This window comes from Schistocerca gregaria, chromosome 1 (assembly GCF_023897955.1).
Source record: "Schistocerca gregaria isolate iqSchGreg1 chromosome 1, iqSchGreg1.2, whole genome shotgun sequence".
Classification (NCBI taxonomy): Eukaryota; Metazoa; Arthropoda; class Insecta; order Orthoptera; family Acrididae; genus Schistocerca; species Schistocerca gregaria.
The window spans coordinates 750,318,340-750,332,642 of NC_064920.1; the positions used below are offsets into that span (position 1 = coordinate 750,318,340).

General features: G+C 42.3%; 1 protein-coding gene across 1 annotated transcript in view; it reads right to left on the reverse strand.

Moving 5' to 3' along the window:
* Positions 1–4,694: 4,694 nt before the first annotated feature.
* LOC126272700 (T-box transcription factor mls-1-like) overlaps positions 4,695–14,303 on the reverse strand; it is a 76,939-nt gene continuing 67,330 nt past the window's right edge. Inside the window, exons 4-5 of the mRNA XM_049975776.1 lie at positions 11,486–11,594; positions 4,695–4,972 (exon numbers count right to left, since the gene is read on the reverse strand). Coding sequence (XP_049831733.1) covers positions 4,695–4,972; positions 11,486–11,594 — 387 coding nt within the window. The remainder of the gene's footprint in view (positions 4,973–11,485; positions 11,595–14,303) is intronic.

Below are 14,303 nucleotides of genomic sequence, written 5' to 3' on the forward strand. Positions count from 1 at the left end.
CCAAAAATTGATTTTCCTCTTGAATGCTCGAACTTTGTCGATAGCAGTGACCTTTGTTTCACTTTGCCCTTGGAGTGAAATACTCATTTTGTTCATTTTGGAGAAAATATCTGGCAGATAGGCAAGTATACACAACCAATTTTCGTCATTAATAAGGTCTGCTAATTTGGTGTTATGCTCCAAAAGGAAAGCTAAGACTTCCAATCTTAATTCGTACAACCTAGAGAGTGCATTCCCACGTGAGAGCCACATCACTTCTGTGTGGAGAAGCAAATGAAGGCTTCCCATATCTTCACACAGTATTGTGAAAAGTCTTGACTTCAGCGGCCTTGATTTTACGTAGTTGATGATTTGAATGGATTCGTCTAAAACTTTCTTGAACGAAGCAGGCATTTGTTTCGTAGCTAAAGCCTATCTGTGAAGAGCACAATGACTACTGCTGCAATTCTTGGCGTTTTCTTTTATTTTCGTTATTGCTCCGACTGTAGGACCCGTCATAGCTTTTGCACCATCTGTGCACACATCTATGCAATTAAACCCTGAAACTTCGTTAGTCCTTAAAAAATCATCCAATAGACGGAATATTTCAGCACCTGTTGTGTTGGCAGGTAGTGATCTGCACAATAAGAGGTCCTCCTCAAAACATCCAGAATATTCATAGCGGACAAAAGCCAATAAAATCGCCAATCCTGCAACATTAGTGGATTCATATATCTGCAGAGAAAACGAATTGTGTTGGATGCGAGAAACAAGAGTGTCTTTCACATCATTTGACATGTCAACAATGCGTCTCTTGACAGTATTGTTTGATAATGGCACCGAAGATACAAGCTTTACTGCCTTTTCGTTTAGCATGCAAGAAACAGTATCATTAACACACGGCTTCTTGTGAATTTCTGCAATGGTATGAGCTTTGCCTGTTTTTGCCACTCGATAACTGACCAATAAAGAAGCTTTAAATGAATTTTCATTAATTGTTTTTGCAAGAGTTTTAATGCAATGCTGAGAAGAAGCTAGTTCAGCACTCTTCCATTTGTTAAAATCGATGTCTTTAGCCTGGAAAACCGGGTGAGTACCTTCAAATTGACGGCACAATTTAACTGGTACCATTGAACTGTTCGGAAGGACTCACGCACAAATTACACACTGAGACTGAGCTTTACTCTCCTTTGTCTCCATGAAACCCATTTCTAAATAGCTTTCGTTGTACTTACGCTTCTTGGTTATTCCACTTCCACAGGACATTGCAACCAATGGAATACTTGCAGCGTTTTCACATAATAAATCTGGCTGTGGAGCTTCTTGTGATTTTCTTCCTTTGGTCGTCCTCCCTCCTCATTCATTTCAACTGAAAACTTCCCGTTGTGAAGGCGATGGAGAAACTACACGCTTCTTCAATGATCCTGACTTCAGCCACCTATCCATGTTAGAGGAAATAAACTGGTCAAAAATTGACTTATGAAATAGGTAGTGCACTGACAAAGCAAGTTTAACATTTAATGATGCCTGGGGCCGCATGCGTGCCAGCGAGCCTGTGATTGGTCGACAAAGCCCGCTCCGCGCATGCGTAAAAGGTTTCAGTGCATCTAGCGCCGTGAGCCGTATTGTTGCGAAACAGACGTCAGACAAGCCGCATTCTCCGGCACTTAATTGTGTATGCGTTCTCACTTAGGCTGCTTGGGAATACGACCTGAAGTAAAAGTACACGTTTTTCACACGAAAAAAAGTGATGAATTTGATTTTCACACTTTTATTCAATAATTTTACTCATTATTTTACACGATTTGGCGAAAGGTGGCCGCGGACCCCCTAGAAAGAGCTGGCGGACCCCTAAGGGATCCGCGGACCACACGTTGGGATGCCCTACTCTATACGATACTATGTACTGACTGTCAGGCGATAGTGTCATACCTGCATGTTTCTTAATCTTCATCTTATATAAGATAGCATACAACTAGAAGATAATGGTCTCCCTATCCCTTCAGAAAAATGAGTAAGGATACGGAGAAATAATTAGTCACCTCTAGGAGACGTTACACTAATACCGTTTATCACCACCTCTAGCCTTGATAAAGGCCTAAGTTCGCCAGATAAGAGAGTCCACAACTCTCTTCAGGTATGCCATATCGAGCCGAAACCACTCATTGATGATTAGATCCCGTAGAGCTAGCAAATTTCTGGGACATTGACTAGTAAGTTTCACAAATTGTTCCAAATAATCCCAGACATATTCTGTGGAATTCAGACGGAGTGATGTAGCGAGGCAGTCGAGATGCGATAGAATACATGAAGTTTCGTCAAAGCTTGGACATATGCGTCCAGATCTGTTGTCAGCTTGGAGTATGTTAGCGCCCAAAACATACTCCTCATGAAGATGTAGAAGACAGGCCAATACTTCGCCATCGAGAACTTTTAAATGAACATTCTAGTTCATGTTCACGATAAGCTGAATGAGTGAGCCCGAGTCATGGTACGAAAACTCCCACAAAATTTGGAAGAACCACCTCCGGCCTGAATTACACCTCCACATGCTCCTCATTGAAAACCTCACTTGACGCCTTACACAATTTGAAATATAGGTAAAATCTTGACTCACCGGACCGCACTACACGACTTCAGTCAGTTGCTGTCCAGCTTTTGCGATGTTTGGGCCACTGCAGATGTGTATCTTCATTTGGCACTGTGAGCAAATTTCCTTTGCACTCAGTTGCCTTCACAGTGACGACGCGAAAACTGGTTGAGAAGGACTTATATTCACTGACAGCAGATAGAGTTTGAAAGCGATTTCACATGGGTTGGAATTTGACTCCTGTCTACGCCGATTACGATCTTTTTACGACCGCTATTCTTACACGCATGTGTTAGATGGCCGCGCGTGGTACACTTTTCCTTGTAGACAGTTAGCTTTAATACACCAATAAATCGGGTAGCTTCAAGTTAGCTTTAATACACCAATAAATCTGGCAGCTTCATTCAGCGTGTGATCACGGACACTACCAAACACGATAGCTTCTCTCTGTTATTCTGTTACGTCCCCATGTACCTTTCCACTCTGACTCCATACGAGTGACTGCCACATACACACCTCTTTACTGTCATGACTTTGTCAGCGGTGAAGGGTCACGTGACCGCCTGGTACCAGTTTTAAAACATCAAGTGCGCTAGAAAGCTACTAGTTGCGCAGTTTTAATATTTTGTCCAGTAAGTTTATACTTTTACTGTTCTTTACTTTTTTTTGCTCAATCACCAAAATTTACTGGACTTGTCTTATTATGTGATCTGTTATCAGCTACTTTGTGATCTATATCAACTTACACAAATCTGTTTTAGTCGTCATATGCACCATTTATGTAATATGGTGCTTCCTGTACGGTATATACACAAAACACGAACATATATCATTAGGTATCGACAGTCATTTCTGGAGCTAGTGTTTCGCCGTACAGGAACCCGTTATCGCAAAGAATGAAGAGATGTCGCTGTTACTGCAAATCGGACCAGGCTGCACGGTAGTGAGACAAACTGCCCTACATCTACATACAAGCTTTGCAATAGAAATGTACAGTGTACCTTCATTCGTAGCCCAGTTACCAGCAAATAGTTCCTGTTCGTCCTAGCTGATACTCTGGGTGCAGCACTGGATCTAATTTGTGCTGCGGTTGCGCGAGCTATCAGTGATAGCTCGTTAGAAGCGGCTGCACGGATCTGTACGTCGCTGCCATCCGGAATCAAGGCGGCGGTCAGGTGCACCTTCCTCAGACATCAGGCGGCAACCCATGTCCAGCATCTTAGATACTCTTCGAAATGCCAAAATAGTTGCCTGCAAGTGAATGACTATACTTCACTGAAAATCAGTTAATGTTTACTGAGCCATTAGATCCTCAAAACAACAAACCGCACTTTTAGCAAATCGGATACAATCGTTACGACGTCAGCGTTTCCATCGTCAAGTGCCCTCCTATTTTTGCTTCGTTTGGTACTGAATTAGATCATTTGTAAAGAAATCTGACAACGTTTAGGGACATTAAGATCGGCGGCGCCCACATTGTAGCCGGAATGTCGACGATCTGGTAGTGTTCGTCATCAATGGAGTATATATCGACGCAATACATGAGGAGGCTGAAATAAACGGGAATGAAAAGGTGTTAATTCATGGGTGGGGTGGTTCTAATTAATAGAACAGCTTAAAGCTGTGGGAGTCTTTTTACAGGTAAACAAGGTAAAAACAACCTCGTACAACTGGTGGTTGATTCTACAACCCGCGAAACAATTAGCGAAAATGTACACAAGTTTTCTGGCCACTGAAAAGAGACTCAGTTCCAACAGCAGACTGAGAACACCTTATTGTGTCACATTCCAGTTATTTCTTTTGTAATAATGTAATATATAGCTTCTGTTATAGCTACATCAAAGTATATATTTAAAAAAATGCGTCGACAGCGTGATGATTTGAGTCTCTGTCTTTACTGTTTCCCGTAATTGCACGACACGACTATATGTGCGTTCACTTTCCGCATAAGTGTCATGAAATTATGCTGGTGTGCGTTTGAGGAGGTGACACAGAACGTCAACGCTCTTGTTCGACGAAGCATAGTTGATTATCGAAGCAACAGGATCGTGGCTGTGCATCGCATTTTAAGTTTAACAATGTGACAATACAATTATTACAACTAGTGCTTTATTTTTATATAGTATTACTGCAAAACATCTTTTGGAAATGTGTCAAAGTGTTTCTGTTTATGGTCACAAATGCAGCCGCAGATCTTGTAGCTTAGCCTAGGATAGAGAAATGACGGCATGTTGCAGCAGCCAGATGAACGCTGGTAATATGAACAACATTGACTCAGATATTCTAAGGACAGTCCATTGTGAACTGGCCAATGAAACACTGGCACAGGCCGCACGATGGCTTCAACCAAGGGCGATGCAACTGCAGGTACACTGATGGCTTCAGAGGATGTCTTCTTGGTAGCTGGAACATATTGTGCATTGGTACTATTACACTTAAGACGAAAGATAATTAAAAACACATCTAGATAGAAGCAGCATTGAAATAAGTATTTGTCTTTATTGCGATTACAGGTAATGGAAATGAGTATGCCAACTTTACGTTTACACCATTAAGGTGGTTTTTAGTACTGCTAAAAATTATTTGCAATCTGAGGAAAACAACTGTCCAGGCACAGGGAACTGACCATGGTACTGATTAAATCACTAAAAAAGAATTTCACTACTAACCTTATATTTCAAACATAACATTAAATTTTCTGCTGAAAAGGTCCTATTCATTTTTATTTAGGACTAACAGCTTCCGTGTTGCATGGAATGGGATTATCGAAGATTATTAAAAATGGTATTTTAATGCTATAAAATTGATGTTTACTGTTAAATGAAGTGGATAAAAGAACAAATATGAAAAGTGTGTACCACATCGAAGTGCAGTAGAAAATTAATAGGGGATAAATTGTGTTCTGTGGATGTAAAAGAGTGGAAAGATGGGGTTGGAGGTAGGAAGTGCCGTAGGTCGCCAGATTGTGGTTGTGCACTTCCCTCCTTCGTAGATCTGCAATATGAAGATTTAGCAGGCAGTTCCCCATTCTCTCTTCTACACTATGTCACAAAAATCAAACTACAGGGTCCAGACTGAAATTTTCACTCTGCAGCGGAGTGTGCGCTGATATGAAACTTCATGGCAGATGAAAACTGTATGCCGGCCCGAGACTCAAACTCGGGACCTTTGCCTTTCGCGGGAAAGGGCTGTAGCAAATGAGCTATCCACGCACGACTCACGATCTCTCCTCACAGCTTTACTTCCGCCAGCACCTCGTCTCCTACCTTCCAAACGCCCGCGAAAGGCAAAGGTCCCGAGTTCGAGTCTCGGTCTGGTACACAATTTTGATCTGCCAGGAAGTTTCAAACTACAGAGTGTTTAACAAAGCTATACCAATCCTTCCAAGCTTGCCTTACGAACCACTGGCGACGCAGTGCGCAGACAATCCTGAGACGGGGGACTATTCTTCACGAAGTGTGTTAGCACTACATTGAACACAATATGAGTTGCTAATAATACTATCGCAAGAAACACATATGGACAGAATCTATACAATTCTCTGCTAGAGGGGAATTGATTTTTTGCCATCTTGTGCGGCAGCTGTTGTGTTCTTCGAGGAAAGGCAACTTTCCCCATCTTGCGTGCTGTTCGTTTTTCAGTTCACAGACAGTCTATACCTCTACAGCATTTCATTTCCATTTCTCTTACGTATGCGGACATAATAACTTTACAGGGCTCATGTTTATATAGTGGAGTTATTTTCAATTTATTAAGTGAGTACTTATTTGAAATTGTTAAATGAGGATGTGTTCGATCACGATCAATTTGGATTTAGGAAATGTAAAGGCGCCACAGAGGCAGTTCTGAAGTTGTGGTTGATAACGGAAACAAGACTAAAAAAACATCAAGACACGTTCATAGTATTTGTCGATTTGGAAATAGCATTCAGCAGTGTCAAATGGTGTAGGTTTTACATATTCTTAGAAAAGTAGGGGGAAGCTATAGGGAGAGATGGGTATTTTGTACAAGAAGCAAGAGGGAATAATAAGAGTGGAGACCAAGAACGAAGTGCTCAGATTTAAGAGGAAGTAAGACAAGGATGTAGTCTTTTGCCCCTACTGTTCAATCTATTCAAAGAAGAAGTAATGATGGAAGTAAAAGAAAGTTTCAAGAATGAAATTAAAATTCAAGGTGAAAGGACATCAATAATGAGATATACTGGTGACATTTCTATCCTCAGTGAAAGTTAAGAAGAATATGGACTGAGACAAAATCGAAAAAAAAGACGAAAACAATCACAAGTAGCAGAAATGAGAACAGTGAGAAACTTAACGTTAGAAAAGATGGTCGCGATGTAGGTGAAGTTGATGAATTCTACTACCTAGGCAGCGAAATGATCCATGATGGATGGAGGAAGGATGACGTCAAAAGCAGACTAGCACTGGCAAAAAGGGCGTTCCTGGCCAAGACAAGTCTACTAGTGTCAAACATAGGACTTAATTTGAGGATGAAATTTCTGAGAATTTACGTTTGGAGCACTGCATTGTACGGTAGTGAAACATTGACTGTGGGAAAACCGGAACAGAAGAGAAGCGAAGCATTTGAGATGTGGTGCTATAGACAAATGTTGAAAATTAGATGGACTGATAAAGTATGAATGAGGAGGTTCTGCGCATAATCTTAGAGGAAAGAACTATTTGGAAAATACTGACAAGAAGAAGGGAGAGCATGATAGAACTTCTGTTAAGACACCAGGGAATGACCTCTGTGGTACTGGAGTGAGCTGTAGAGGGTTAGCTGGCCGTTGTGGCCGAGCGGTTCTAGGCGCTTCAGTCTGGAACTGCGCGACCGCTACGGTCGCAGGTTCGAATCCTGCCTGGGGCATGGATGTGTGTGTGATGTTAGTTATGTTTAAGTAGTTCTAAGTTCTAGGGGACTGATGACCTCCGATGTTAAGTCCCATAGTGCTCAGAGTCATTTTTTGTAGAGGGTTAAAACTGTAGTGGAAGACAGAGATTGGAATATACCCATCAAATAATTGAGGACGTACTTTGCAAGTGTTACTCTGAGCCGAAGAGACTGGCACAGGAAAGGAGTTCGCAGCGGGCCACGTCAAACCAAACTGATGACAAAAAAAAGTGGAATTTTATTTTATGTAAAATATATTTCTATGAACAATGGCGGGAGGTGCTTAATTTGTAAGTGTGATGTTGTCAGTGAGATATGAAGTGTTGGTGGAAAAGGAGTTGGAATTGTAAATGTGGCACCTTGTTGCTGTCTGTCTTTTACAACATATTGTAAAGTCGTCTGGTAGTGAATTAATGAATTGCCAGAAAGTTACTTCACTTCTCTCTCTTGCAACTGTGTCACTAGCAGACTGCGTAATTCTTTTCCAATTGTGGATATTCTGGCACTTGTAGGTGGGCTGCATTGAGAGGAGCAACTTAGCACACATCCACAGTATATCTTGGAAGGTAGACGTCAATATATCTGATGGAATAAGGCAGCCATGTTTAAAACTAGAAAAGTAATCTCTGACTTGCGTTGAAATATATGAAGTTCGATAATACCTACATGATCTATTTTTGTTAAGAGGGAACCAATTTGAGCACTTGCGACTCTTCAGATGTTGGGACTGTTGAGGCTGGGGTGATGCGATTGATACCCTCAAGTATTGTACCCACTGATCGTGGAGACAATGAAATCGAAATTGTTGAATATATTTTCACAGCATGATGCGCCTGTCGCAGGCTCCTCAGTGTGGCAGACAGATGACAGTTCCATCTGTTGAACTATTTTATACGATAGCTCATTTAAGAACTGAAAGTGGCTACTCAGTAAACGGAAAATAGCTCCACCATCTAGATAAAAAAGGTAAGTGAAGTTATTCTGTCTACTCATTTGAGTGAAATGGACATGAAATGTTGGGGAGGTATAGACTGTCCTCAGACTAAACAACGAGTAACAGTCGCCGTGCAGGAAGCTGCCTTTCCCCGAAAAACAATACAACTGCCTCACAGAATAGCAAAAATCAGTTTTCTCTAGCATTATATAACAGTGTGCAGGGATTTAAATAGATTCTGTCCACATGCGTTTCTTGCGTTACTATCATTGGGACTTCATATCTATATTCCAAATGGTGCTAACGCACTTCGTGGAAAATAGACACCCCAGTATATACCCGCAGACTGCGACGCCAGTGGATCCATAAGGCGAGTTGCAGAAGGGTCAGTGTAACTTTGTGAAACACCCTACATTTGCTTTTTGAGATGTAGTGCGGTAGAGCGAATGGAGAATAGCCTAATCGCTCTGAATTTTGCAGACCTATGAAGGAGGGATTTGCATGACCACCCGCTGGAGACGTAACCTCCCTCACACTTCTTACATCCACCCCTGCCTTTACACCCTGTTACAACTCCAGAACACAATTTATTCCTTAATACGTTCCTGACATAGATATGGTACAAACATTTAATATTTGTTCTCATTTAACAATATACATCAATTTATACCACCAAAACAATATTTTTTGATGATCTGCAGATTTTCCATCTCCTGCAACGCAGGAACTATTAGTAGTAGAGAAAAATAAATTGGATCTTTTCTGTTGGAAATTTCATTTCTATACCATGACACCAATTTCTTTGAGTTCTGTACTGGTGGTATGCATGTCAATGTGTCGGCTTACATTACAGAGATACCACAAAAATCTCCGACTGTAATGAATTCGAGAATGCCTTCGTTGGCGTACTGAATGAAAAATTTCAGCGTTTTCGAACGTGTAATCAACTCGAGAATGCCTTCGCTGGCATATTGAGTGATAAAATTCAGCGTTTTCGAACGAGTTGCACTCTAACCTACTGTCCAGTGATGGTGGCATGCTTTTTAAATGCTCTGTACTAGCTATCAGTCCAGAGTGACATACACTGTATGATCAAAAGTATCCGGACACCTGGCTGAAAATGACCTACAAGTTGGTGGCGCCCTCCATCGGCAATTCTGGAATTCAATATGGTGATGGCCCATCCTTAGCCTTGATGCCGCTCGCGGGCATACGTTCAGTCAGGTGCTGGAAGGTTTTTTGGGGAATGGCAGCCCATTCTCCACGAAGTGCTGCATTGAGAAGAGGTATCGATGTTGATCGGTGAGGCCTGGCACTCTGTCGGCGTTCCAAAACATCCCAAAGGTGATCTATAGGATTCGGGAAGAAGGAAGGTGCTCAAAACATCAGTGTAGGCCTGTACTGTGATAGTGTCTCGCAAAACAGCAAGAGGTGCAAGTCCCCTCCAAGAAAAACACGATCACACCATAACACCACCGCCTCCGAATTTTACTGTTGGCACTACACACACTGGCAGATGATGTTCACCGGGCATTCGCCGTATCCACACCCTGCCAGCGGATCGCCACATTGTGTACCGTGACTCATCTCTCCATACAACGTTTTTTCATTGTTCAATCGTCCAATGTTTACGCTCCTTACACCAAGTGAGGCGTCGACTGGTATTTAGCGGCGTTATGTATGGCTTATGGGCAGCCGCTCGACCATGGAATCCAAGTTTTCTTACGTCCCGCCTAACTGTCGTAGTACTTGCAGTGGATCCTGATGCAGTTTGGAATTCCTGCGTAATGGTCTGCTTAGATGTCTGCCTACTATACAAAACGACCCTCTTCAACTGTCGGCGGGCTCTGTTAGTCAACAGACGAGGTCGGCCTGTACACTTTTGTGCTGTACGTGTTCCCTTCACGTTCCCACTTCACTACCGCATCAGGAACAGTGGACCTATGTATCTATAGAAGTGTGGAAATCTCGCGTACAGACGTATCTCGCAAGTGACTCCCAATCACCTGACCACATTCAAAGTCCGTGAGTTCCGCGGAGCGCCCCACTCTGCTCTATCACGATGTCTAATGACTACTGATGACTACTGAGGTTGTGATACGGAGTACCTGGCAGCACAATGCACCTAATATGAAAAATGTATGTTTATGGGGGTGTCCGGATACTTTTGATCACGTAGTGTAGTGGACAAATGTCAGTTAAGGTGCTTTAGAGTGTCTTAGATACAAAATTTAATCTCTTCAGATAATACTGCATGCCATATTAGGCATATCTGGGATATGTTGTGTCTGGGGTATGGTGTGTGGGCAACTATTAATCACGGTCCTCCAGATTCTGCTGTTAATGTTTTGTGATCTCGTGTACAGACTGCGTGGACAGAGATCGAAGCTTTCTTTATCCTATGCCACCCAGTGTAGAGGCTGTCAATACAGCCTGTGACGCTTCCTACCATACTGAATTCTGATAGAAAACTTCATATATATTAAGCAGTGACAATAACAACTACAAAAACTATAGTTTGACAAATCAGTAATGGTTAATGTAGTTGTTTTGATGACCATCATTTTACGATATATGAGGCAACCTCTGCCCTCAGAAAATGAAATACATAAAGCGATTTATGACATATGGAAATAGCACAGGTAATTTGACCAGTGATAGTCTCAAAACCAAAAATTAAGTCTGAGGGACTATCAGTAATCTCCTTAAGGTAGCGGAGGATTATATACAGTGTGAGCAAGACTTCACTTGAAAATTCATTTCCTTGTAAAAGCCGCCTGTTTGATGGAAAGTATTATTTTCCGAGACAAGACGGTACTATAAGCCTTAGAGGATATCCTAGCAGAAAGAACGTGCGCAGCTGGCACTGTTGGGCAATGTCATGTGGAGGGAACGAAGCTCAGCAATTAGCGGAGGAGACATTCCCCAACACAGCAGTTACTTCCAACTATAGCCCCATTAACAACATATGCCACGGGAGAATTTTGTACATCCTCCGTGATTACATATCAGTGGCGAATTTTGTACATACACCGTGACTATATAACAGTTGAGTCGCTGTAAGATTTTTTAAATATTGCAGTTGTACTTACCGGACGATACCTCAGTCAAGTCCACATTAGACTGTCGCCTTGTGAGCTTGTTTCTAAATGCCTTGGCAAATGGGTTGTTGCGAATTTTAAGGGCTGCCAAATCGTCATTCTGAAAATAGGTAATAAACCAAATGAGTATTTGAGCCCAGACGTGGCTTCTCTCTCTCTCTCTCTCTCTCTCTCTCTCTCACGAACGCAAGCATGCACATATAACAACATGCACTTGTAACTGTATAAGATATTTAAAATCATGAGATACTGTAAGCGTCATTTGGTCACATGACAGGTACAAAATATAGGGTGGTTATAATTGCACTTTCACTACTTGAGATAGTAAAGACAGAAAACTATTTACCGTATGGTACCCAACTTTAAAGGAATGAAGTTCAGATTCTGCGTTGTAGGATTTGCTCTGTTAGTAAAGTTAGTATCATGATTTGCCGCTAGGCGCCGTTATTGGTACGGCGACGTGGGGGTGAAAAACAGTCATCAGTGAGCATTATAGTTGCAGACAGTTAACAGGGGGTCTGGGCAGATAGAGCAGGCTTTTAGTCGTAAAGCTGTTTTGTCAAAACAACAGAAATAATGCTGCTACTCTTCGCGAGTATAGACACGTTAAAAGAATATGTAAAGATCCTCTTTTCGCCACTGGTTGAAGAACGTGATTCTGAAGTTCGAATTAACTGAAGATTCGTGAACTGCTTTTAGGAGAGGCCGACAGCAAACTGCGCCACAAAATGTTGAATAATTTACTGTTGCCATGGTTACGATGCAAAGTGCAAAGCACAATGTTCTATTTTCAAGTATTGTACGAGTTGGCCACGACAACTTCATTCCACAGTCCTCAGTTCGAAAAGTGTTGCGAACAATTGTGAAATGGTATCTCTAGTGCGGTTCCAGGCTGTCGTGGACAGAGATGGTCGTCACACTGAGCAAAGTAACTTGGAAATTAAACATGGTACGCAATTAAAAAATGTTGCCCTCTCATGTGGAAATTAAAATGAGTTAGTTTCAATGGTTCATTCATTATTTCTCTTCCACGTGTCCATACAATGTTTCCATAACGTTTCACTGCCCTACGATCATTAGTTTTTAGTAAGGGCACTGAAAAGTAGCGAAAGTATAATTATAACCACCCTGTAATTAAGCATAGTTAAAAATAGCTACTCTTTCCACAACACAATATCGTCAGCAATAACAGTAGCGGCGACGATATACACTACTGGCCATTAAAATTGATACACTACGAAGATGGCATGCTACAGACGCGAAATTTAAGCGACAGGAAGAAGATGCTGTGATACGCAAATTATAAGCTTTTCAGAGCATTCACACAAGGTTGGCGCCGGTGGCGACACCTACAACGTGCAGACATGAGGAAAGTTTCCAACCGATTTCTCATACACAAACAGCAGTTGACCGGCGTTGCCTGGTGAAACGTTGTTGGGATTCCTCGTGTAAGGAGGAGAAATGCGTACCATCACGTTTCCGACTTTGATAAAGGTCGGAATGTAGCCTATCGCGATTGCGGTTTTTTGTATCGTGACATTGCTGCTCGCATTGGTCGAGATCCAATGACTGTTAGCAGAATATGGAATCGGTGGGATCAGGAGAGTAATACGGAACGCCGTGCTGGATGCCAACGGCCTCGTATCACTAGCAGTCGAGATGACAGGCATCTCATCCGCATGGCTGTAACGGATCGTGCAGCCACGTCTCGATCCCTGAGTCAACAGATGGGGACATTTGTAAGACAACAACCATCTGCACGAACAGTTCGACGACGTTGCAGCAGCTGGTTCATGAGCTCGGAGACCATGGCTTCGGTTAACCTTGATGCTGCATCACAGACAGGATCGCCTGCGATGGTGTACTCAACGACGAACCTGGGTGCACGAATGGCAAAACATCATTTTTTCGGATGAATCGATGTTCTGTTTACAGCATCATGATGTTCGCATCCGTGTTTGGCGACATCGCGGTGAATACAAATTAGAAGCGTGTATTCGTCATCGCCATACTGGTGTATAACCCGGCGTGATGCTAAGGAGTGCCATTGGTTACACGTCTCGGTCACCTCTTGTTCGCATTGACGGCGCTTTGATCAGTGGACGTTACATTTCAGATGTGTTACAAATAATGCACGACCATCTTTCTGGATACAGAAAATGTTCGCCTGCTACCCTGGCCAGCACATTCTCCAGATCTCTCACCAACTGAAAACGTCTGGTTAATAGTGGCCGAGCAACTGGCTCGTCACAATACGCCAGTCACTTCATGAACTGTGGTATCGTGTTGAAGCTGCATGGGCAGCTGTACCTGTACACGCCATCCAAACTCTGTTTGACTCAATGCCCAGGCGTATCAAGGCCGTTATTGCGGCCAGAGGTGGTTGTTCTGGGTACTGATTTCTCAGGATCTATGCACCCAAATTGCGTGAAAATGTTATCACATGTCAGTTCTAGTGTAATATATTTGTCCAATGAATACCAATTTATCATATGCATTTCTTCTCAGTGTAGCAATTTTAATGGCGAGTAGTGTATATACGAATGCTAGAATCATGCTCCATATCCACCCGATTGTTAGTTAAAATCTAGTGCGTCTGGGCTCTACGCGGAACGATATTTTGAAATAAAGCATTACGGGAGAATGATTGTTAAATACGGAGCTGTATCAAATATTAACAGGAAATGCGAGATACAGTACCGGAATTTCAGTGAAAGGAGTCGCTCTGTCGCAAGACCCAAACAAGAGCAGCTTATGGTTGAATGTGTAGTAAGTAAGTGTTCGAATGGTTTGCAGTGACAATTGCAGA